The sequence below is a fragment of the Camelus ferus genome, chromosome 34 (genome assembly GCF_009834535.1).
Source record: "Camelus ferus isolate YT-003-E chromosome 34, BCGSAC_Cfer_1.0, whole genome shotgun sequence".
Classification (NCBI taxonomy): Eukaryota; Metazoa; Chordata; class Mammalia; order Artiodactyla; family Camelidae; genus Camelus; species Camelus ferus.
In genome coordinates, this window is record NC_045729.1 from 18,441,071 (window position 1) to 18,464,048 (window position 22,978).

General features: G+C 48.5%; 1 protein-coding gene across 3 annotated transcripts in view; it reads left to right on the forward strand.

Annotated features, from left to right (window-relative positions):
* Positions 1 to 21,577, forward strand: part of PARP11 (poly(ADP-ribose) polymerase family member 11) — a 34,399-nt gene extending 12,822 nt beyond the window's left edge. The window contains exons 2-8 of one of the 3 annotated variants that reach the window (XM_032472952.1): positions 5,797 to 5,922; positions 6,755 to 6,875; positions 9,277 to 9,352; positions 11,484 to 11,556; positions 11,640 to 11,770; positions 17,147 to 17,298; positions 18,819 to 21,577. In XM_032472952.1, the coding sequence (XP_032328843.1) occupies positions 5,797 to 5,922; positions 6,755 to 6,875; positions 9,277 to 9,352; positions 11,484 to 11,556; positions 11,640 to 11,770; positions 17,147 to 17,298; positions 18,819 to 19,135 (996 nt within the window). In that variant the 3' untranslated portion in view covers positions 19,136 to 21,577. Of the gene's footprint in view, positions 1 to 5,796; positions 5,923 to 6,375; positions 6,638 to 6,754; positions 6,876 to 9,276; positions 9,353 to 11,483; positions 11,557 to 11,639; positions 11,771 to 17,146; positions 17,299 to 18,818 lie in introns of those variants that run through there. The other 2 variants (XR_004317098.1, XR_004317099.1) reach the window with 2 other exon arrangements.
* The last annotated feature ends 1,401 nt before the right edge of the window (positions 21,578 to 22,978 follow it).

The window sequence follows — 22,978 nt, forward strand, 5'->3', positions numbered from 1 at the left end:
TATCTATTCCTGATAAAAACTCTGAGCAACCTGGGACTACAGGAGAGCTTTCTCAGCCTGATGAAGGGTGAGGAGAAAAGGCTTAACTCAGCAGGCCTGGGTTACTCAGACCCTGCACATTCTCAAGAAAGGCCTATTTCCATGACGACCCTTTGTCCAGCTCCAGAGAACTGAACTCTTGGAGTTATTTGTCGAATGAGTGTATTTGCATGCCCGAGGTCTTCAGCCATGCTCTACCAGTTTGCCCAGATAGTTTATACTAGCAGTGTGACTTATGGTGGGTTCTTGCCTTCCCTCTGGAGGTCTGGGACTTTGGCAACGAGGTCATTCACACAGGCACTGTATGTTTACATGACCAACTCCCAATAAAAATCCTGGATACCTGTGCTCAGGTGACCATCCCTGGTTGGCAGCACTGTACTTGTCACACATGGTTGCTGGGCAAATTCAGTGTATCCTGTGTGACTCCACTGGGAGCAGACACTTAGGAGCTTGGATGTGGTTTTCTCTGGGCTTCATCCCACCTGCTTTTCCGTCTGTATACATATATGTATATGTATTTATTTTACTCTGTGTACGTTTACTGTAATAAACTGTAACCATGCATAGAACAACTTCTGTGTCCTGTGAGTTCTTCTCTTGTGAGCCTGATGGTGATCTTGGGGACCCCTGACACAAGGGACATCTGTAGAATACCTCTATCTAATATCCAACTTAATAGTAAAAGACTGCATGCTTTCCCACTAAGATCAGGAACAAGGATTTGGTGCCCGTTCTTTATTCAGCATGGTACTGGAGATTATAACCAGTGCAATACGGCAAGAAAAAGAAAGAGCAAAAAAGAAGCATGTGCTAGAAGGAAGAAGGCAAGCTATGTTTATGTTTACATATGATGCCTATGTGGAGAATCTGATGGAATGTCCAAAAATCTAGAACTAGTGAGTAAGGCTGCTGGATACAGGAACCATACCCCCAATCAGTGTATCTCTGTACACTGGCAACACTCAATCAGAAATTGACATTTAAAATGCAGTTTCACTTACAATAGCCTGAAAAATATGAAATACTCGGTCGTGAATCTTGCATAAATGATATGCAGGATCTATACACTGAAAACTACAAAACATCACTGAAGACAGTGAAAGCATACCCAAATGAGTCACGAGATACACCTCGATCATGGGTTGGAATACTCAATATTGTTAATGGCAGTTCTTCCAATAGATCACTCTTCAACCCCAATCAAAACTGAAAGGACCTAGACTAGCCGAAGCCGTGCTGGGAAAGGAGGACAAATTTTGGAGTGCTAACACGACCTGATTTAATGAGTCAGTATGAAACCACAGTACTCAAGGCAGTGTGGTATGGCTATCAAGGTAGAGAAAATGGCACAGAACAGAGGGTCCAAAATAGGCCCACAGACATATAGACAACTGACTTTTTATACAAGTCAGAATCAGTGGAGAAAGGACAGTCGTGGGTCAGGCCGTGCTTGGTCAGAGGTTATGTTTAAGCCCCTTGTGTCAGTGGGGCTCCCACCCGGCATTGATGGATCCGTATGCAGCCTTGGGAGTGTAGTCGCGTCTGCCGCGTGACCTCTGACCGCTCCTGGGTGCATGCAGTGGATGCAGCAGGAGCTCGTCAGCATCAGCCTTCCCGACGCCCACGGCTGACGGTCAGCCCAGGAGGGCTCTTCCCGGCTGCCCCAGATTCCCTGTGTCCCAGCTTCAGGCCCATTTCCCGTTTTTTTGACAGTGCTGTTAGCACGAGGTTCTCTCCTCTCTGTTCCACGTAGTCCCCTCTGGCAGAGAGATGGGCCTTTGTCCTTAGGGCGTGCCTTTCCGCTGTGTCACTGCACCTGGAGCTGGAGGTGGGAGCCCACTCCTCCTAGAGTGACACCCCACTCTGAGGTGGGCACTGGATTGGTGGGGGGCGGCCCGTGGTCTTGCTGACTTACTCCGCCTGCCGTGAGACCGCTACCCTTATTGCAGACGGGGTGGTAGCAACCAGGGCCCCACATGCAGGGCCGGCTGGGCCTGGACTAGGGCTTCCACCAAACGCGTGGGGACCGGTGAGGGGAAAGGAGACAGGCCCCTGTGCTGCCTGCCCAGAAGAGACCTGCTGCGCCCCTGGGCAGCCTGCGCCGTCCAGCGTGGACCTGGCCCCAGACCGGGAGCTGGAGGGAAAGGGAGCCCGTGGCCCTGTCTGCACACGCCCGAGGTGGAGCCCTGGGGCACACCTGGCCGAGGCAGGCTCGTGGAGCAGGTCTGGGCTCAGTTGCCAGACTCTTGCCTGTTCCGAGATTTAGTAGATTTTCTTGAATACTATTTCTCCATTTGCCGTATGCTCTTAGGACGATTTTCAGAAACTCTGAATGTTGTCGTTTTAAGTAACGTTCACCAGTTAAAATGTAGTTTTGCTGGGGAGAGGGCCCGCTGCACCTTCTGTGTCATTCCAGAAGTTCCACCCTGTTTTTAAACTTTTGCTGTCAGGTTTTGGACCTTTTTCCTATAAGAGACAAGGAAGTTTTCATTACCAACTATAATTTCCTCAAGGTGTTATGCTTATACTAAATTATATTTAAAATAAGATTTTAAAACATTATATTTTAAATATAAAATAGATAAAATGTATATTTAATATAGTTTTAAACATAAAACTTTATAAAAATATAAAAAATAAATCACATTTTGTTTATTTTAGTAAACTCATCAGAAAGGGTTTAACCAATTGGAAAGGTGGCATTATTTTTCTCCTATAGATCAGGATTTTGACTTTAAACTCATTTTCCACCTGGCCTTTCAAGCTGATGCTCCCAGGCTCTGTAAATACTCCCACTGGAGGAGCTAGCAGTGTCGACATGTGGCACCAGCATACTCACCAAACTTGAAACTTTACAGAAAGCCTGTCCACTTCTCACCAGCTGTTTTCCTCCACAGCCTGATGTACAGTCGGTGTCACTGTCAGCCAGTTAAAAACTGGAAAATCAAGGCAGAGGACGGCGTACTGGCCGATCTGATTTATTCAGCTGACTCACATCCATCGCCGCCTCAGGACGGACAGCTGGCGCACGCTCCTTTTCTCCCTGTGTGAATGTCCTACCCTCATTACTACTATGGTTACAGTATTTTAAAGTTTTTCATTTGAGCACGACTGAACTCTTTGAGCCTGATTATACAGAAGAGCCACTCCTGTGGAGGATGAACTTGTGGAAAACCATCAGTGAGTCTTACGAGCTGAGTCTCTGAAAAAGAAGTAGCATCTGTGGAGCAGAGCAGTCACTTTGGCCCCGAGGCCAGAGGGACCACTGCCGGACGGGAGGAGGGGGCGGTGGGGCCGGCAGCTCAGGGAGGCCGCGGGCGATTCTGTAATCTCTCTGAGCCGCCAGCTGTGATGCTGCACAGCATCATTGATTTTCTCTGCTCTTCTTCCTCCCCAACATTAACTGAAGGGTAATGACTTCTGTACTGTAGCTTGTGGAGGAAAAAGCAGTGTAAACTGATGAGGAATTCTGTACAATTTGAGGGGCTTCAGGAGCGCTCGGCGCAGTGCTGCCTGTGTGTCCTGCTGCCCCTCTGAACGCGGATGAGTGTGAGGCGAGCCTGTCCTGGGCCCAGAGCTGGGTGTGACAGGGCGTCCTGGATGGCCTCGGTGAGACACTCCCACGTGTGACCCACCTGGGTCACAGCGTGGCCGAGGGGCCAGTGTGACGCAGCCGAGCGCGCGTGTTGCTGTGTGTATGCTGTGTTAAGGCTGCTTTCCTATTTCCCGTTTCCTTTTCTACTAAAGATAGAACCCAGAAGCCAAATATTTATCTTAACCGTTTCCTTCAAATGCATCCTTCCAAAATTTTCTGGCTGTTTTCAGCAGAAAAGCTCTAACTAGGTCCCTCTTGCTCTCTTGGTCTCTCACAGTAAAATGGGCAAACTGTGCGAACAGTAAGTAAGAGAAGGGAGAACAGGGCCCGCGAGGAGTTAACTGCACAGCTGATCTGAGACTTTAAGTCACTGGCTTTGTTATTTGGTTAAAATACACAAGGCAAACGCGGAATTAAATCTGCAGCTCTTGCTCCAAGGGGGTCCTGGTTTCCATTTCTCAGCATCCAGTTCGCTTTAAGACATGAAGGAAAAATCCAGAACATCATCCTGAAGCATTCCTTAGAGAGAGTTTTCAGACACGAATACAGAGTAACCCCACTTCGCTGAGCTCAGGCACTGCGTGGGCCTTCCTGCAACACCAAGTAGCATCGCTAGCAGCAGCCCTGCGAGGAGGGAGCCTTCCGCCTGCACTTTGCCAAGAGGAAACTGTGGCCCAGACAAGGCGACAGAGACATCCCAGGTCACAGTGCTCCTGGAAATGGATGGGCACTTTGAATGATCAAATTTAAAACAAATATTTTCCAAATTACCCAAGGAGCACATATTCTTTGTAAAAAAAGGGAAAGTCAAAGATGCAGGAAATAAAATTTTTAACAAATCACCAGTAATTATGTGTGTTTGTATGTGTGCGTGCGCACACGCACACGTGCGTGCGCACACACACAGTCTGAAAGACGCACAGTAAGTGATCAGCATCGGGTAACCCTGAGGAAGGAAGACATTATCAGGAGTGAAAGTGATGATCAAAACAGTCTTTAGCTTTATCTCGAACGTTCTGATTTTCTGCAAGGAGAATATTTTCATTTATTAATTTGTGCACATTTAAATTATTAATTTTTAAAAAACCCTTGAAGAATGAGGACAGAAAGCCACATCCCAGATAAAGTTTCATCTTCCTTGACTCACCTCTTTGCCCCTTTTCTTATGACGTCCTCTTCATTGCAATCTCTACCCAAGAATGTTTAAAACTTTTCAAAAATAATGTGCACATGAGTCACTTGATAGAAACAAGATGATGAAGTCATTGACAAGGAAGTCTGAGGCCGGGTTCCGTGGTACCTGAGTGCACAGCCTGGATCCAGACCGCCTGGCCCGGAGGCCTGGCTTCGTCATTGTGTGCCCTCTCTGCGCCCGGGTTTCCTTATTTGTAAATTTGGGATATCGACAGCGCGCGTCTTCTAGCGTGGTTGCGAGGCCCAGGTGAGTTGTCACGCGTACATTTCTGAGGAGCGCACTTGGCACACAGTAGGAGCCATCTAAGGGTGCCAGTTACCATTATTATGCTAACATTCAGGGAAAGCTGTGATAAATGTTTGTGTATCCATCCAGACCTTCTCTGTGCGTACGTGCACATCCACACACCTACGTGTACGTATACAGACGCACACAAACAATTACGTGGGTAAGCGTAGATGTATTTTTTTATTAAAATTGGATCATCCTATTTCTATTTATTGTAACCTTCTTTGTACTGAACACTGTATATTATAAATGTCTTTCCATGCCATTAAATGAAATAATGAATATTTAAAACAAGTCAGCTGTATTGGGTGTTAACTAGTTGAGAGCCTGGATCCTTTTGTCCAAATACCTGAACATTCGATAAGACAGGAATTTCTTGGCCCTGTACTGCGAACCCCGAGTGCTTATAGGTGCTGACAGAGCTTATGTAAGTGGCTGAGCGGGCACTGATATATGCTGCTGACGTGTCTAACTGTCCGGCTTTTCTGTTAAGCAGCGATATTCAGCATTTTTAAATGCTTGTCTTCAGATCCTGTGTGCAAGGTGGAATGCTGCTTTTAAACATCACGTGGGAAGGACACATGGAATGCTGTTCTTGCTAAGAGTGAAAATGATGTTTGAGAAGCACATGGCTTCTTAAAGAAACTGTCTCTTCCCTGTCTCTTTGGCATTTCAGGAGATGTTCCACAAAGAAGAGCTCTTTTCCAAAACAGTCGACAGCGAGGTGGATGAGATGGACACGTCAGACACCCAGTGGGGCTGGTTCTACCTGGCGGAGTGTGGGAAGTGGCACATGTTCCAGGTACCCCTTCCCTCGCGGCTGGCAGGAGGGACCTGGACTCACCGCGGTATCATCCTGCCCGTGTAAGGAAGGCGCACAGGCGGCACCTGAAGGAAATCAGACCTTCAGGAGATCAGATAGCATGAGCAAAAGAAAGATTAGAAATTCTCTTGGTCCTGCCCTCTTTTCCTTCCCCAGGCTTTCACAATATTTATTTTGAGGAGATGGTGTGTGTTCACTGTGTGTACAGAGAGCTGCACAGCCTGGGCACGTGTGGGCAGGTCCAGGCCCGGTCTGGCGGACACACAGTGGAAGGGAAGATGGCCCATGTTAGACGCATCCGTGCGCCTGGCACTAGGTTAGGGGTTGCACACGTGTTTTCTCCTCTGTCCTGACAGCAACCTGAAAGCAGATGTTGACCCTCGGCCTTACACAGGCAGTGAAACTCAGAACAGTTCTGTCATTTGTCCGCAGTCACACAGCCAGTTCACGGTTATGCTGCGAGGTGCACCTGCACGCCAAGCTTGTGGTCTTTTTAGACTTACAAGGCTGCTCAAAGAAGACGCGGTCTGAGCCACTTAGGAAGTGTAATGTTTGCCGTAATTCGGAAAAATGCTCATAACTTGGAAAAAGCCCTTCTAACCAGTTGTTGACGTTTCTTTGCCGGAAATCCTTAAGCCGTTTCCAACATGCCGTCTTAGCTGGGGTGCTCCCTGTGTATTTGGAACTAGAGCAGGTGACTAGTAAGCTTCCTTTGTCCCCTCTGTTCTGTCTCTGTGCCCACAGCACCATGCTGTGGCCAAGCCATTAATGTGAACAGCTGGTAAATGAAACTTTCTGGTTTGTCTTAAAGCCGGATACCAACATTCAGTGTTCAGTTAGCAGTGAAGATATCGAAAAAAGCTTCAAAACAAACCCTTGTGGCTCCATTTCTTTTACTACTTCCAAATTCAGCTACAGGATAGACTTTGCAGGTATGTCTTTTTCCCTAATAGTTGTGTGTTCTTAGTATATTGATGTGGTAAAATCTGCCTTTCTGAAGGTCAGGGTTAGTTGATTTATTTATAAACAGTAAAGTAAGTCCTTTTTGTAAAATACCGCTGCAGAAGTTCAGGCTTTACAATCTTTTTGAGTAACGTTGCCTTTGTAAAGGTGTATTTACATGCTTGCAGTTACTGATGTGTGTGGAGACTGTCATGTATTTTGGGTTCATGTAATGCTTCTCATATGAGGAACACAAAACACCTATAAACTCTTTTACTCATCGTCATCTTTTTTTAAGGATCAATCAGACAGGTTCAGTGACAAAAGTCATACGTAGCTAGTTTAGTTTTAAGACTGAAGTTGAGCTGAATGGCCCACCCCTTGGAGTCTTTGCCAGGAAGCCGCGATGGGCGTTACCTTCTGCCTGCTTTCTGGTCTCAGTGGCTCTTCCCTGGCAGCTGATCTGGAAATCAGCCCCACTTGGATTTCATCCCCTGTATGTGGGCGTGTCTTTAGGGCTCCCACGAAAACCTGTTGGAGTCACCCCTTCAGTTTCAAGCTGCCAGCCACAGCTGTTTTCTGCTTCAAGGCAAACAAGACCTGGATGGGGGGGCTTTCTTAATAAAGTGCATTTGGGGTGCCTCATGGCCCGACCCTCCAGGTGTTCTGCCCCAGTTCCTGTGGGCGGAGTCGTGGCGACAGCTGGTGCTGCGCTGCGGGGGGGGGGGGGCAGGGAAGCCGAGGGTGGTCCTTGGGTGCACCGAGGCCCAGAAGCGGTGGAGGGGGTAGTCCAGTAAAGGTGATGCAGCCGGACCTCTCATGATTGTCGTCTCCCAGAGCTGTTTTTTTTTTTTAATTCAAGAGTTAAAGCCATTAGATTCTTACTCCTAACTATAACATTTTTATGACATTAGGCAGATAGGCTGCCTTTAAGGAGCCCTGACGTTTGTCTTTCTGCCGCAGTCTAGACGGACGGTGTTGGCAGACACTTTACTCTTGTGTGCAAGTCCCAGTTCTGCTGAGAGGGGGCTAATTAGGGTTCTTCACTGATTCCCGCTTAGAGCAGGTCCGGAGGGATTGAACCGGGGCCTCGTGGGTGCTGAGCATGCGCTCCACCACTTGAGCTGTACCCTCCCCCCACAAGTCCCAGTTTTGAAGCAACACTGAGACATAGTGGTACACAGACCTCAGGCGTCGTGCAGAGGGTAAGTCTGTCAAAGCATTTGGGAGGTAGCCCAGCACACCACATATTTCTGAAAGAGTGTTTTCTAGCAAACTGTATTTTTGGAAGCTTTCTCTCAGATGGTGCAGTTTATTAAAAAAAAAAACCTTTATCAAAGCATAGAAGTCACATATGACAGCTCTCAGTCCCCACCCCTCACTGTAACGATGCTGTTTCAGCAGCGTCAGTGTTCGCGTTTCCCATGTTGCGTTTGCAAAACGAGCCCCATCCGTTCTGCCACGAGCCAACCCAGTTTCCCTTCATAAAAATGGTAAAAGTAAACTTGAAATGAGGTGGTACAAGGAGGCACCACAGGCTTCACTCCTCGTGCCGGGACCACCTTGCTTTTCCCTGCGCAGTGCTCACGCCAGCACACGGAGCCTAGGGGGACACGGAAAAAGCAGGGCACACCTGGAGCAGCGTTTGCCTGGGCGGGGAGCCCCTTTATTGGGGGTGTTAGGATGCCAGTTTGACAAGATAGACTGGCTAGGCTCTCGTAGGAAGACTTAGCGCCTAACTCTGTGGGGATGAAGAAGCGGGTGTGATGGGTGTCACCACCGCTGAGGGACAGATAGAAGAAGACAATGATGCCTGCAGTGAGTTCATCCTTTTATCACCAGCATCTCTTCTGTAAGTACACCTTGAGTCTAGCCAGGTTTTCTGTTTAGGTGTACACTTTAAAGAAAAGGCAAGAAAGTTAAAAATTCTTGAAACTGAATTGTGCACATTTCACCATGGTAATGTATCTTTTTTTTTTTTTATCATTTCCAAAATCTTTGTGGAGAAATCAAAGTGCACTTCTCACTTAAGAAACTGACCAGGAGATTCAGTACTGTAATTTCTTCCTCCTTCTGGCACTCTAAATTTTCTTAGGTTGAGAACGTTCCTATTTCCCTGTCAGTTTAGCCTAAGTATGAGGCGGAAAGGGCAGACCCTGCGTCCGAGCAGCGTCCGAGGTTAGCATCCTCGTGTGTGAGCTCAGATGAAGCCGCGAACCTGCTTTGCTGACCAGCGTGTCCGCTGAAGCAGCCCGAGTGCCCTGGGCATGGCCGCTCCTCCCAAAGCCCCGCGGTCCCAGATCATCACGCCGTGTGGCCACAGATCTTCGTGACAGCTGACAGCACAATGTGTTTCTGTGACTTCTCTAACATCTTTGTCTCCGTGTGCAGAAATGAAGCAGACGAATCTCACCTCTGGAAAACAGCGTCTAATAAAAAGAGCTCCCTTTTCCATCAGTGCTTTCAGGTATTGTGGAGAGCCTGGCGTGGGAAGAGCGGGCTTTGTCTCCTCTCCTCTGCCTTGATAGCTGACGGGGGGGCGGAGAGGCGGAAAGGGTTTGGTAGGTTATTTAATAACCTTCATGTTGATCTGGTCTCTCCCGAGCTCACGTCAGCTAGTGAACGAGCAATGTTGCTACCTTCTGCTGGCGTCTCCTTGCCTGCTGTCCTTCTTGCTTCCCTTTATAGAGTTACGCTTTTTAATTTAGAACACTTGCATGTCTGGTCTATGCTCTAAATCCTTCAAATAACCTACTGAGGTAAGTTTGAATAGGAAAGACTCTCCCAGAACCATCCAGTTTTTTGAACCATACATTTTAGGTAATTATCCACTTTGTGTTCACCTCGACCAAACCCCAGGGGGCAACCCCTGGACGTAATTTCAGATCTGTAGTGACTGAGGGGACCTGGGGCGACGGGGAAGTGGGGGGCAGCAGCCACACCTGCTGCTTCCTGGGTCGGGGCGGCACGTTCTCCTCCTTCCCTGTCCTGCTGTCTGTAGCCAGAAAAGACCGCCATAGATGTCCCGAGAGAATACCTATTCATTATTCATATGAATGGAATTGAAGGGGAAATCTTAGAGCAAGTCTCCTATTTTCTGGAATGATTTCCTCAAGCAAGTATTGAAATTCTTCCTGTTCAAAGAATTTTAAGTGAAACAGAAAAAAAAATTGCTAGCCTGTAAATTGTAGGAGAGACCCGTTTGCTCCTTCCAAGGAGATACTCTGAAAGGATTAAAGAAAGAAATGTTTAATGTTTCTGTCAGTTTGTTTCTCGAGACTTTTGGCTTATGTTTTAGGATCATGATTTCAAAGATATTTGAATACTTATGTAATGAATGTCCTAATACTTCCATGGAAGGTGGAGAATGTTATTTCCTTACCAGCTTCATCATATCTCATTCTTAAGTATGAGGAATTTAATCAAGAAATTATTTATCTTCAAAGAACATGTGATCTGGAAGGAAGATGAGACCTGGTGATGGACGGGTCGCTCTAAGTGTCTGTCACTGCGTCTGGTACCCTGTGGTGGGAGAGGAGGCACACGATGGGGCCAGATGCTCTGCTCTCACGTAGACTGTATGAGCCATAGAAAAAGACAGGGAGGGGAGAGAATGAGCCAGAATGGAGGGCACAGAGCAGGACAGTAAAGGACGAAGAACAGTTAGGACACAGAAGCCTGGTGAAGAGGAAGAGGTGCTGATCTAGAAATGTCTGCTTGTGTAGTGCAGGGCTACGGTGAGCATTTATGACATGCAAAGGGAGCAGTGCATTTCCTGCTGGCAAAGAATTCACAGTTAACTAGGGCTGCAAACACTTAAACAGACAAACAGACGAAAACCTTTTCCATAGCTAAAAGATACTTCAGGCAAAGTGAAAAACAAAGACCAAAACCCTGGGAAACTGTTGTTCCCCAGTACCACATTCTAAGCACTCAGCTCTGTCGTGTACGAAGTACTTTTAGGAATCTCCAAATAGAAGACCAGCAATCCCTCAGAAAAATGAGCAAAGATTGTTGTCTTTTTCCGTGTTCACATCCAGTGGCTTAAACATGGTGGACAGTTTTCAAAAGCTCGACTGTCTGCTGCGCCAAGTGAGCTAATGTGGACCGCGGGCGTCGTGGGCAGTGAAGAGAGGAAGCTGCAGGTTTGAGTTCCATCCTGAAGGACATTGGATGTGTGGCTGTGAAAACTGGGTGTAATTTAGTAGGCAGTTTTAATCTGTTAAAGAGGGTTTTTTTTTATCAAGAATTTGATTTTCTTCTTGGATTTTCCTTTTCTTTACCTAAAATCTTCCTACAGTTAAAAGACATTCTGGAAAATTCAGGGGAAAACAAAAAACAGAATTAAACAACAGCTTTTGAAATTTTAATGTTATTTAGGACCAGATGTTTCCCATCAGGTTTCTCAGTTCAGTACCTAAAGTTGCACATGAGTAGGCATTCAGGAACTATTTGAAAAGAGAGAAACCAAGGACTGCACCTAACTGCATTTGTCACGGTGCCTCAGCATGAAAATTCAGCTTGGGAGGAAACGTGTAAGTCACTGATTGTGACTGTCATCAGCTTCTAATGCTTCGTTTTGTCTTTTCCACGTACAGTTACATCTGTGAGAACGAGGCCATCCCCATGCCCGCGCACTGGGAGAACGTGAACACCGAGGTCCCCTACCAGGTGAGCGCTGCACCCTGACCCACGGGAGGCGGGGGGGCCTGCAAAGGGCCCCATAAAACCACGCTGCAAACTTCTCTTTCCAGCTTATTCCTTTGCACAACCAAACGCATGAGTATAAGGAGGTTGCTGGTCTCTTTGGGAGAACGATGGATCGCAACAGAATTAGAAGAATCCAGAGAATTCAAAACCTAGACCTGTGGGAGTTCTTTTGCAGGTGAGACAGCTCCTAGTCTGAACCTTCTGCTTGGTGTCTGAGACGCTCGCAGTCCCGGAGCCGTGGGGCACCAGGGCTCTGTTGTGCTCGCTGTCAGTGTCGCCACGTGAGCCGTGCGGATGCACCAGGCTCTGCTCCTGCCGGATTTTGATGGGGTTTCTCAGCTCTCTCCTTTGTCATCCGGGGGGCGTGGCGGGTAGGGCTGCTGTCCCCGCAAGTCAGCGCCGTGCACCGCGCACACACGCTGTGACGGCAGTCCCTCCCGCTCGCCTGCCAAGGGTTAGGCTGAACCCAGCATCACAGGGGGCCTGGGGGCGCTTCGGCTGTGTCGCTGTGACCTTGTTGGCTCAGACCTGCCTCCTGTAAGCCATCTGCTTGTTCAGTTTTGAAGGCCATTGTGAAAAACATTTTCAGCTTTCCTGCTTAGCCCAGAGTTTATGTTGTAGATTTAAAATCTCGATTCATTACTCAGTTTAGGTTGGAAATGACCCATTGGATTGCTGAAAATAGAGCCCATTACAAGAAACTTACAGGTATTGTCCAAATTAACCTGTCATGCTGTATTTTTTTTAATAACAAGCATTACTTAAAATAAGTGGTTTTCTGAAACATTTTTATTAAATTTGTGTTCGAGATTTGATTTCTAATGTTTTTTAATACAAACAGACACTGAATATTTAGTCGGGAATTTCGAATACTAGAGTCTGATATAATGAACCCCCACGTATCCACGATCCTGACTTGATGCTGATACAGATTTACCGTCATGCTCTGTCTCTCTTTTCTTGCTATGTTGTTGTTGCTGCTGAAGTGTTTTAAAGCAGATGCCTGGCCTTAACCCGTTTTGTCCTCAGATACTTGAAAATCAGCTGACTTCTGTCTGGTAATGATGCATGGAGTTCTTTCACTCTTCTGGTTGGTCGGCTCCTGTGGCCTGAGTAAATTCCAGGTTTTACTCTCATACTGGCTTATATTATAAAATAGTGGTTTTCAGCTTGTATTCTTGGTAGTTTTGAGTCCTTGGGCCAAGCCCACTTTTACTTCTGACAGTCCTGGGCCTGAGTGCAGGTTTTATTTAGTTCTTGTTTGGGTGATTCTTTTGTAGAGGAAGATGGGAGCCTCCCTCTTCTTTGGTTTTATTCTCTCAGTGAATAAAGTAAGTTTCGCTAAAAGGTTCTGATGAAAACTTAATTCCTTATTCTTAATCAGGCCTCTGAAGTGGAATTCCTACCAGTCTCTCTCATAATTGGAGACCCACGTGGTAGCAGTGTTCCAGTGAATCCCCTAGAACAGTGTGTACTAAGGATGTCACGGGAAATGGTTCTACTCTGTGGGCGCCGTGCCTGATTTTATGGAATGTCGGCCCGTGGAAACCTGTGATGGTGAATGAACCCGCCACCTGCCGTGACGGCAGAAACCACTGAGTCTCATTTTCAGGACAGCCTGTCATTTTGACACCTGCCTGAAGATGGAGAGTGGCCTGGTCCTCTCATGGCACGTGACTCACCAGCAGGCGGGCGGCCCACGGGAGCCGGTCCAGCCTCAGTCTGCGTCGTCCAGGCCTTCCTCCTCCCCTCTTTGTCTGGCTGTCTGCGCACCAGCTTTGTGACAGGCACTGTTCTAGGCCCTTGGGGACAGGCGTGCCCAGGACCAGAGCTTGGACAGGGAGCCAGGCATGCAGCACAAGATGCAGGTGTGAGCAGAGCCGGGGCCCCTCACCCCTGCTGGGGAGCAGCGTCTGTGTTGTGGGGTGGGGAGTGTCACAGAGCATTTCCTGAAGGAGGTGTCATGGAGCCGGACGCAGGAAGGGGAGGGAGGGCACCCCGGGCATCAGGAGCAGCAGGGGCCAAAGTCTGCTGGCAGGTGGGGAACATGGAGCAGTGAGGGGTTCAAACAGAACAGAGGGTAGGCTGCTGGGGGAAGTGCTGGAGAAGCGCTCGCGAGGCAGGGCGCGCAGCACTGGCAGGGGCCCCTGGGGCGGGCAGGTGGTCATCTCCCTCAGCCTCCCTCGACTTGGACCGACCCAGAGTTGCGGTCAGAGTGGGTGCAGGCCAGGCCATGCAGGCCCTTATAAGCAAGCCAGGGGGTTTGGATTTTCCCCTGGGACGGTGGGCAGCCATCGCAGGGCTTGAAGCAAGAGAGTAATGGATCTGATTTGCAATGTAGAAAATAGTTTACCGGGTTGTACTCCGCAGAAGGAGTTCAAAGCAGTGGTTTTCAACTAGGGGTGATTTTGCCCCCCAGGGCACGTGCCACGGGTCACAATCAGCTGGGGGGCCCTTAGCACGTGGCGGCGTCTCCTACCTGTCCTGGTCCACCGAGTCAGAGCCTCTGTGCTCTGATATTTTTATCTTTGCGAATTTCTGTACGTGGTTCTGGTGTTCAGCCAGGACGGGAGCCGCTGGTCCACGCCTAGGCCGGCTTACTGCAGTCCAGGGCGGGCAGCGCTCCCTGCTGCAGTCGGAGTGCGCGGTGTGCCCCGCGGGGCCCCCTGGATGCCCTGGTCCCTGAGGGGGCGGGTGGTTTGAAGGCTCTGAGAAGCAGGTGCGGCAGCATTTTCAGTAAGTTCGGAAATGAATGTGGGGTCAGGCAGGGTGGTGGAGGACTCTGTCTTGTTCCCTGAGGTCTAACTGAAGTCCAGAAGGCTCTGGACCCCAAGGTCAGCCTTTCTGGAACAAGGTCATGGCTTGCACGTTCCCACGTGTTGCGGGCGCTAGAATACAGCAGGCAGGCCGCGCGGGGGGCAGAGCGCCCATACCCGCCTCCAGCTGGGGGTCGAGCAGGGTGTCGGCGCCCACACGCCCAGCTGGTTAACCAGCACTTTGTGTATAATATTTAAGAGAGACTCGGAATTCTCAAACAAAAGTTCCTGAGTGATGAGTGAAAATCCTGATTTTGGAGTGGATTCTAGTCATTACAAACCATGGAGCTTGACATTTGAAGGACGTATATTAACAAATGTTTACTTAGGAAAAAACAGAATGATTCCACTAACACTCGGCGAGCTATGAGGGTTGCCGTGGTAGATGGGGGAGCCTTAGACGACACAACTGGATCTCTACAAGTGGCTGAGAAGGGTTCTTACGATGGGGCCAGAGAGAGGGGCTGGCCGCGTGGCAGGACGAAGGGAAAAAGGAGCACCGGTCAGACGTCTTATGCAGAGAAACTTGAAGGGCACGCGTGCTTTCTTCTTATTTTATTTTATTAACACCTTTATTGCAGTATAACTCCTGTGTAGTAAACCGCACCTGCTTCAGAGGCTTGCTTGCTTCTTGAGCCCTTCCACGTTCTCAGCAGGAACTTGGATGAAAGTGTAGGAGGCCTGCTTATCACGCTTGTGAAAGGCTCGGCACTGAGAGGGGCGGCTGGTGTGCCGTGTGGGCTAACCGGGAGTCACAAAGGCCTTGGAAGGTTGAAACAGTGAGTCAAAACAAATACGGTTATCTTCTTTTAAAAAAAGATATTTTTCTTGGTTAGACAAGCAACAAATGTTTCTTGTCAAAAAAGCTTTTCAGACAGAACTTGAAAGTCTAAAAAGAAGGTTGGCATAACTTGTTCTTTGTGAAAACATCCTGGCTTTTTCCAAAGTCAGCGTTTGTTTCATACACATCCCCTGATGTCATGCTTAATGGTCTGAAAAGACTGTCTTCAGAGAAAGCAAAGACGTCTGAGTTGTGACGCTGCTGCCAGGTGACACTGGGGAAAGGCCGTGTGCGCTTCCATTCCTCTCCTCGTTTCAGGGCAACTCTCCCTCCCCCGAACAGTCACTAAGCTGCGTGTCCTTTATAAATTCTCTGCTTTTAGAATTGCTATATCAAGATAAAGCTTAATTGAAATAAATCTACAGCTGTACCAGTCTCGCAAGCCAAGAGAAGCGTGCTTTGAGAAGGCCCTGGAGTTGCAGTCTACTCCAGCTGTCAGCAGCAGCCAGGTGCCCGGGGCAGAGCGAGCTCAGCCCTGCGCCGGCTCACGGCATCTGGGCCCCGTTTCTTAGCGGCGTTTACAGACAGGGAGGTGTCCGGCAGATTCATCTCCACTCGAGGCCGCCCGGGGTGGAGAAAGGCCTGGGAGCTGCGCTGTGTGAGGGACAGCTGAGGGATGGTGTCTGTTCACCTGGAGAAGAAAGCCCAGACTGGTACTCACGGTGATCCCTGGGCATTTGCAGAGCCGTTTTGTGTGGGGACATCGAATTGTCCGGTGTGCAGGAGAGGACAACTAAGAGCTCCCGGGAGAAGTACGGGAGGGCGGACGTGGCTTCCGTGTCCAGGTCGGGTGGCTGACTCCGAGCCACACCGATCCCAGGTGGGCTCGCTGTCCCGCGGAGCCTGGACACAGACGCGCTGAGGCAGGCGCTGGAGAGCTGTCATTTGCAGAGGTGGCGGGGGAGCGGGTGCCTTTTACTTTCTCAAATGTCTTTTTTATGAAATATTTAAAAATGAAAATGCAGCAGATAGTTTACGGACACCCAGGTACCTACCCATCGGATTCGACATTTTAACATTTATGACAGTTTCTTCATCTTTGTATCTGGGCCTTTTTAGATACAGAGCATTACAGTTACAGGTGGGCGTTCCCCTCCCCCCGCCCCCGCCATCCTCCTTTCCTGCCGAGGCTGGTGTCAGGCCTTCTTGTCCATGAGCTTTTTGTATTTTTTTACCACGTGCGTACACCTCTACAGTAGTGTTATTATCCTGAGCTCTGTGTCTCTTTCTGCAACATTGTCTTTCCGTTTGACATTATTTTTCAGGAGTTATCTATGTTAATACGTGTAGGGATAGTTCACTACTGTAACTTTCATGTGTAAATATGTAATTATTCTTTTTTCGATGAATTTTAGGCTGTTTTCAGTTGACTTGTTTTTTCACTAGTACACTAAACCCTGCATTGAATATCTTTTATGCGCTGGAAGAGATCTGTCTGTTGGGAAGAAGGTTGAACTGGATGGCTTAATGCCCCTTCCAGCCCTGAGATTCAAAATTCAAAATGCAGGGCGTGGTCCCTGCTCAGAGAATTCACTGTTAAAGGCCCTGTGCACTAGGCATGATTTATGGTTTGTGGTGTCATTTTTAGGCGTCTGTAAACCTTGGCTGGCTTAGGCAGTCAGCCACCTTTACTACGACCGAGCATCGTCTGTGATAGCTATAGTTTTCAGTATAATTTTCACCTTAAGTGTCAATGTTAACTAATTTTTGATGAGACGATTTACGTGTCCAGGAGCACTTGAGATTATTTCTTTTCCAGAGCTATTTGCCCACTTAGGATTTAGGTTAAAGAGCTGTGTTCTGTTCCCTATTGAGCTGTGCTCCTTGAAAAACCAACAGTGCCCCGTAACGGTGTTATTTCTGTGTGTTTTGTGTCTATGTGTTGTGTTTTCAGGAAAAAGGCTCAGCTCAAGAAAAAAAGAGGCGTGCCTCAGATTAACGAGCAAATGCTGTTTCACGGCACCAGCAGCGAGTTTGTGGAAGCGATTTGCATTCATAACTTTGACTGGAGGATAAACGGTATTCACGGTGCTCTCTTTGGAAAAGGTAATAATTCCCAGAATCCTGGGTCCAGTTTGGGTGCTCGGAGAGAATCTCCTCTCCCCAGTGAGCTGATGGTGACCCAGGGGTTTGAGAGTCGTTAAGTTCCAAGTTGCCGGCCGGGTCCCCGCACAGCCCCGGAGCTCCTGGAGCCACTCCCCGCGGGTGCCAGGTGGAAGGAGGACTTGGTGCAGCTCTGCAGACGAGGCGCCTCCCCAAGTCCCGGGCTCCCCGATGGGCGGCGGCGTGCCCATGGAAGCTGACTTCTGCATTACGTTTAATTTCCATGGATAAGTCCCTTCCACGGAGAAGCCTATGCACCAAACTGCTTTATGTCAAAAATACAGAGCACTGTAAAGTAAACAAATCACTGCGCGCACTGTGCGCGGGCCTAGGGGCTGGCAGTTTTGTTTGTTTTGTGTTGATCTTTAGAAGAATGACAGGTAAGGACATTAAAGAACAGGAAGGGATAATGGGGGAAATCCTCTGCTTTTCCCTAACATTGTGAAAGTCCAACTTCTCCAGATTCAAGCAAATGAAGGAGAGAGAGGAGGGGAGAGGTAAGGGTGGACAGTTAATTGTCTGGTCCTGACTGTGGACCTTACCTCCAGCAAGAGAACTGGCTGCCACTCCAGATCAGGAGGTGCAGCATTTTTTAAAAAGTAAATTACTTTCAAAAATAACTCCTGCAAAGATCATCCCACTTAGTTACCCGTAAGAGGGTCAGAAAGGTGTTACATAATTCCCATCAGATTTGGGTAATATGAGACTTTGCAGTTCACTTCCAAAATTTTTTAGGGTGAATATTCCCGTGATGAGGTCTGTCTCCTGGGTCTGCCATTTCGGAAGAATCGGTCCTTTGTCAAGTTTTCGTCTTTAGGCGAAGAGCCAGGGAGCGCATTCTTTAGGGACGTTCAGACGTGAATAGCATTGCACTCTCTTCCGAAATCTTCTCCTGCACGTGGGGTTCTGTTATCTCCAGAAACATTATTGAACTGTTACCCTGCATCATAGAAATGTGGTTTCTGGGGTTTGAAATCATCTCTGCAGACCCGCGTTTTCACCGTGCCCTCCAGCGTTTGGTGTGGATGTTCGGATGGGTGGGTGGCGGGGTGAGAAAGGGGTGGAAGGAAACAGCAGTGGGAGCGCGGTCCAAGCAGCTACAGTGCGGGGCCTGCCACTTTTAATCACGAAAAGTGTCCACAGCTGTCTTACTTATTGGATTTCTTTTTAAGCCTTTTTTTTGAAACACAAGTCTGGGAGCTACCTTTCGGTGGGGACGGGGGATGGTGTTGGTGGTGGGGACTGGTCTGTAGTAACCATCCCAGGGGCAGGCCGCGTCCCAGCAGGCCGTAACAGATAGATTTCTAGTTCGTTTTGTTAAAACCTGCAGGCGAGGAAAGCCCGCATCTGCTTCCCTTACACCCTTCCATGTGTCTGTCCCCCGACAATCACGGCGTTCGTGCTTGTGTTGCACCTGTTCCCCCTGGAGTAATCTTGGCTCTCCGGGGCCCTTTCTTTTTAAGGAACATATTTTGCCAGAGATGCTGCTTACTCCAGTCGCTTCTGCAAAGATGACATAAAGCACGGAAACACGTTCCAGATTCACGGTGTCAGCCTGCAGCAGCGGCACCTGTGTCGAACCTCCAAATCCATGTTCCTGGCGCGCGTGCTCATCGGAGACTACATAAACGGAGACTCCAAGTACATGCGCCCTCCTTCCAAAGACGGGAGCTACGTGAACTTGTACGACAGCTGTGTGGACGACACCTGGAACCCAAGGATCTTCGTGGTGTTCGACGCCAACCAGATCTACCCTGAGTACTTAATAGACTTTCATTGATCTCACTTCCAAGTTTCAGTGGTCACGGACATTCCGTTCTTTTTCCGCAGGGGGATTTGATCTCCAGCTACTAACATGTTAATTAGCTGATGCTTCTGAAGCAGATAAGGAAAAAAAATGGCCTCCCTATAAAAAGACACGCTGACGCCGTGGCTGGTTTTTTGTCTTTCTGGTTTTGTCCATTATGAGTCGTGTTTGTTCCTTGTGTTTGTTAGCGACAGACACCGACGGGGAAGACAGCCCTCGAAACTGAATCAGCCGAGTCACTCAGAGTCTTGGAAGTTTACGGGTGTGTTTTCAGGGTCAATGTTTTCAGTCCAGATAGACTTATTCCTATACGTGTCCAAAAACTAAAAATACAGACATGAACGCTCCCCTTCAGAGGAACCGACCCTTTGTAAATTGAATTCTGAAATTGTCCATCCATCAGCATGTTGCTTTGTTGGTCTTCTGAAGGGGGCGTTTAAAACCTCAAAGCAGCCTGACACCTGAAGAAATCAGCAACGAGAGCCTGGTTTGCAGGGCTGCCAGACAAGGCAGAAGGATGAAGCCGAGACCGGGTGCCCTGCTCCGGCTGCCTCGGATGGCGGGCGGGCGCGCATCAGACTGCCTCGCTCTCACCATGCACTCCTGTCTCCCAGCCTCACTGACACCCGCGACAGCCCGGAATCGGCCTGCACATCACCCACCAGAGCTCCTGAATTCTCGCCTAAGGCTGACTGCACGAGTGTTTACTGCAACTTCCAAGTGAAACTTTTATTTATTATTTAAAACATTTTCCCTTTGTTTCAGGTCCCTACAATGATTGTCAGACATTGTAATCTGCTCTCCCCCCCATAGCTATTCAGCAATGAGTTGTAAAATTCACACTTCTACATTTTATCTCACTTGATGATTTTTTTTTAATGAAGGGACTGAGGATTGAACCCAGGACCTTGTGCATGCTAAGCACGCACTCTGCCATTGAGCTACACCCTCCCCACCATCTCCCCACTTTGAATCACTGCAGCAAGCATGGGATGCTTGGAACAAATCTGGTTTATTCTTTTGAGTAGCAATTGACAATCTGCTAACTCTTGAAAAGTTAGGTACAGTTCATCAATCGTGCTTAGTGGAAGTTTGTTTCCCCGTTCTGTCTGTGTTGCTGTTCTATTTTAAGGAGGAATAAGTAATGTCGGAACAGCTTCCTGCCCCTGAAAGTATTCCAGCAGAGGCTGGACAACAGCTTGGCAGAGATGTTACACAGGAGTCCAGGTGTCAGTGGAGGAATTGGCCACAGGATTGTTAAGAGCTTTTCCAACCTCGATTTTCTATGATTCTACCTGAAAAAAAAAAAAAAAAGAAGAAAAGAACACTATCTTTTCTGGAAACCTTTTCTAACTCAGTTTAATACTAAATTCTCGCTCCATTATCCTCACCTAGTTTTGGCTGGAAGGTAGTGAGCATAACTTAACTTCTCAAGAAAAACCCACGCTTGTGAGGCTCAGCTCCAGCATGTGAACTGGGCAGGCGTCTAGAAATGATACAGATACGGAGTGTGGAGCAAGGCTAGGTAGTTCTTCAGCTGCCCCAGGTCCCCGGGTTCCCCGCAGAGCCCAGGATACACGTGATTGTGCCGTGGAAACTAAGTGGTACACGGCACACAGGGAAGGCACGTCCAGTACTTTGAAACCAAGTAACAACAAAGATTTCCTGACTCTGATGTGCAGACTGACAGCCAGTTTAGATGAAGGGCCGTTAGTGTTTAGAAAGGACACGTTTTGGAGGCACCAGGATGTCATAGTGGAAATGATGGCGGGAAAGTCACCAGGCTGCCTAGTGAGACACAGCACAGAGCCACTCTCAGCTCGCTCACAGAAATCCTGTTAGAGACATTAGGATTTCAGACCTTGAAAATCTTTTTCTTCTACGTATTTGTTATTTACATACCAAAAAATGTTAAAATAGCCCCCCCCTTAAATATGGCTATCTTTTTTTTTTCAATTTAACTTGATTGCCTCTCCCATCACTCGAATGGGATAACTTTGTAGCTTTCAGGGGTTGTTACTCTGTTAGACACAAGCAGGTCCTACCCCTAGGAGGCTAAGAGCTGGAGGTTGAAACTCGTGAGGCACCCTGCGTGAACTCTGACCCTCACTATTGGGCCCCCTGCTTACGCGGACCTTGTAACAGAGAACGTAGTGCTATCCAGCTCCCCTTGTAAAAGAAAGAGCGGATGTTGATTAACTTTTAAAACACAACAGCGTAGAGTGAATGGATGTTAGAGCTCTTGTTTTTGGTCAGTAGATTGAGCTGAGGATCGTATTGTCAGGATGTCCCGAGACTGGAACCAACCGTTTGCCGTGTTTTCCTCTGGTCATCACGTGGGGTGTGGAAAGGGGGCTGGAGAGAAACTATTCCAGATCCGCGAATAAATGATTTTCAGATTCTGCAGGAAAAACAGCTGATCGTGGCTTTGCTTTCTTGCTTTGGTAATAGCAGCCTCGGGGTAAAAAAAAAGTGTTTATAAGAAACAGTCTCCTAAATCTTTTACTTGCTAACAGGAAGGTTTTGCATTAGTGCTGCTTTCATTTCTGGACTGTTCCAGTGAGGGTGGTCAAGTCGTGGGAGCCGTTTTTGACGTAGGAAAGTGCTGTTTCCCACACAGTGGCAGGTCTGGTTGTCTGTACCCCGTGTATTTATGTCTGTGACGTCTGTGTCCCCGCCCTGCATGATTTAAACCTAAGTTTTCTGCTCAAACTGCATGGACTCTGGGAGTCTGCGGCCTGTAACTCTCACGGAACCGACTTGTAGGCGGGGGCGGTCTCTGGGTCTCCGCGTGAATCACGGGCCACAGCTGATCAAACCGCCTGTGGGGAAAATCGTTTCCTCCGTGCCACTGAAAATTCCCACAGAGCCCGAGACCGGCTTCCTTTGCTCCTGGCAGCTCCCGGCTTGGAGAGGAGCAGTTCGAGGGGCGTCTGCCTTCACCCGAGGTCTGCAGCCTCAGCCCCTCCCGGTGTGTGCAGTAGTTCCTTTTGGAGGAACGTAGGCATGTCGCTTAATCTTTAAGCTTCTTCTGGCCAAACATCTTAATTGTAGCGCTGGGAGAAATGCAAACAGAATGAGCAAGGCCTACCCGTGCACACCGTCCGAGTCTTCCGTTTGCTACAGCCATGTTCCAGTCTGTCTAAATGCTGGTCTATTACTAAGGCTCATTATGATGAAAAGTCAGCTGCACTTTGCTTGATGATGTAGAAAGATGACAACCTTACAGAAGTGTGCCTAAGCCGTCCGGGTATCTGAGGTCACCTCCCGGGTTGCAGGAACTGTGCCAGAAATGACTTTGCGGTGAGCAGTCCTGGTGGCGGTTCCGTCCCAGACCGCCTCCCCGGCCCCAGGTAAGGGTGTTTTACTTATTTGTCAGTAATCATTTAATTTGGTGTAAAACAATCCATTTGCAGATGAAGTTATACATTCTGGACTAGTCAAGAGAAAAATGTAATGAAACATAGCCAGGAAGAGGAAAACAAATCCTCGTCAAAAACTTGGGTGAAGTGATTTTGCCGAATGTCACCCGCCCCCTGCACTAAATGCAGGAACAGGTTTGGTGAAACACGCCTCCCGCCCTCACTTCCTGTGAATAATTCGATCGTGTTCCTTGGGCACCGCTGGCGGAAGAAAGGGCCGTTTTGAGAAACTTGGAGGTACACGGCTGTCGGATCACAGCCCGGGCAGGGTGAGTGGCGTGCCCAGGAGAGGCGCCCACAGCTCCTCCCTCACCTTCACTTTGGCGCAGAGGGAGGTTTCCGAGACCCCAGGCTGAGGCAGGTGTGGGAGCTGTTTGCAGCCCCTCGCCCCTCG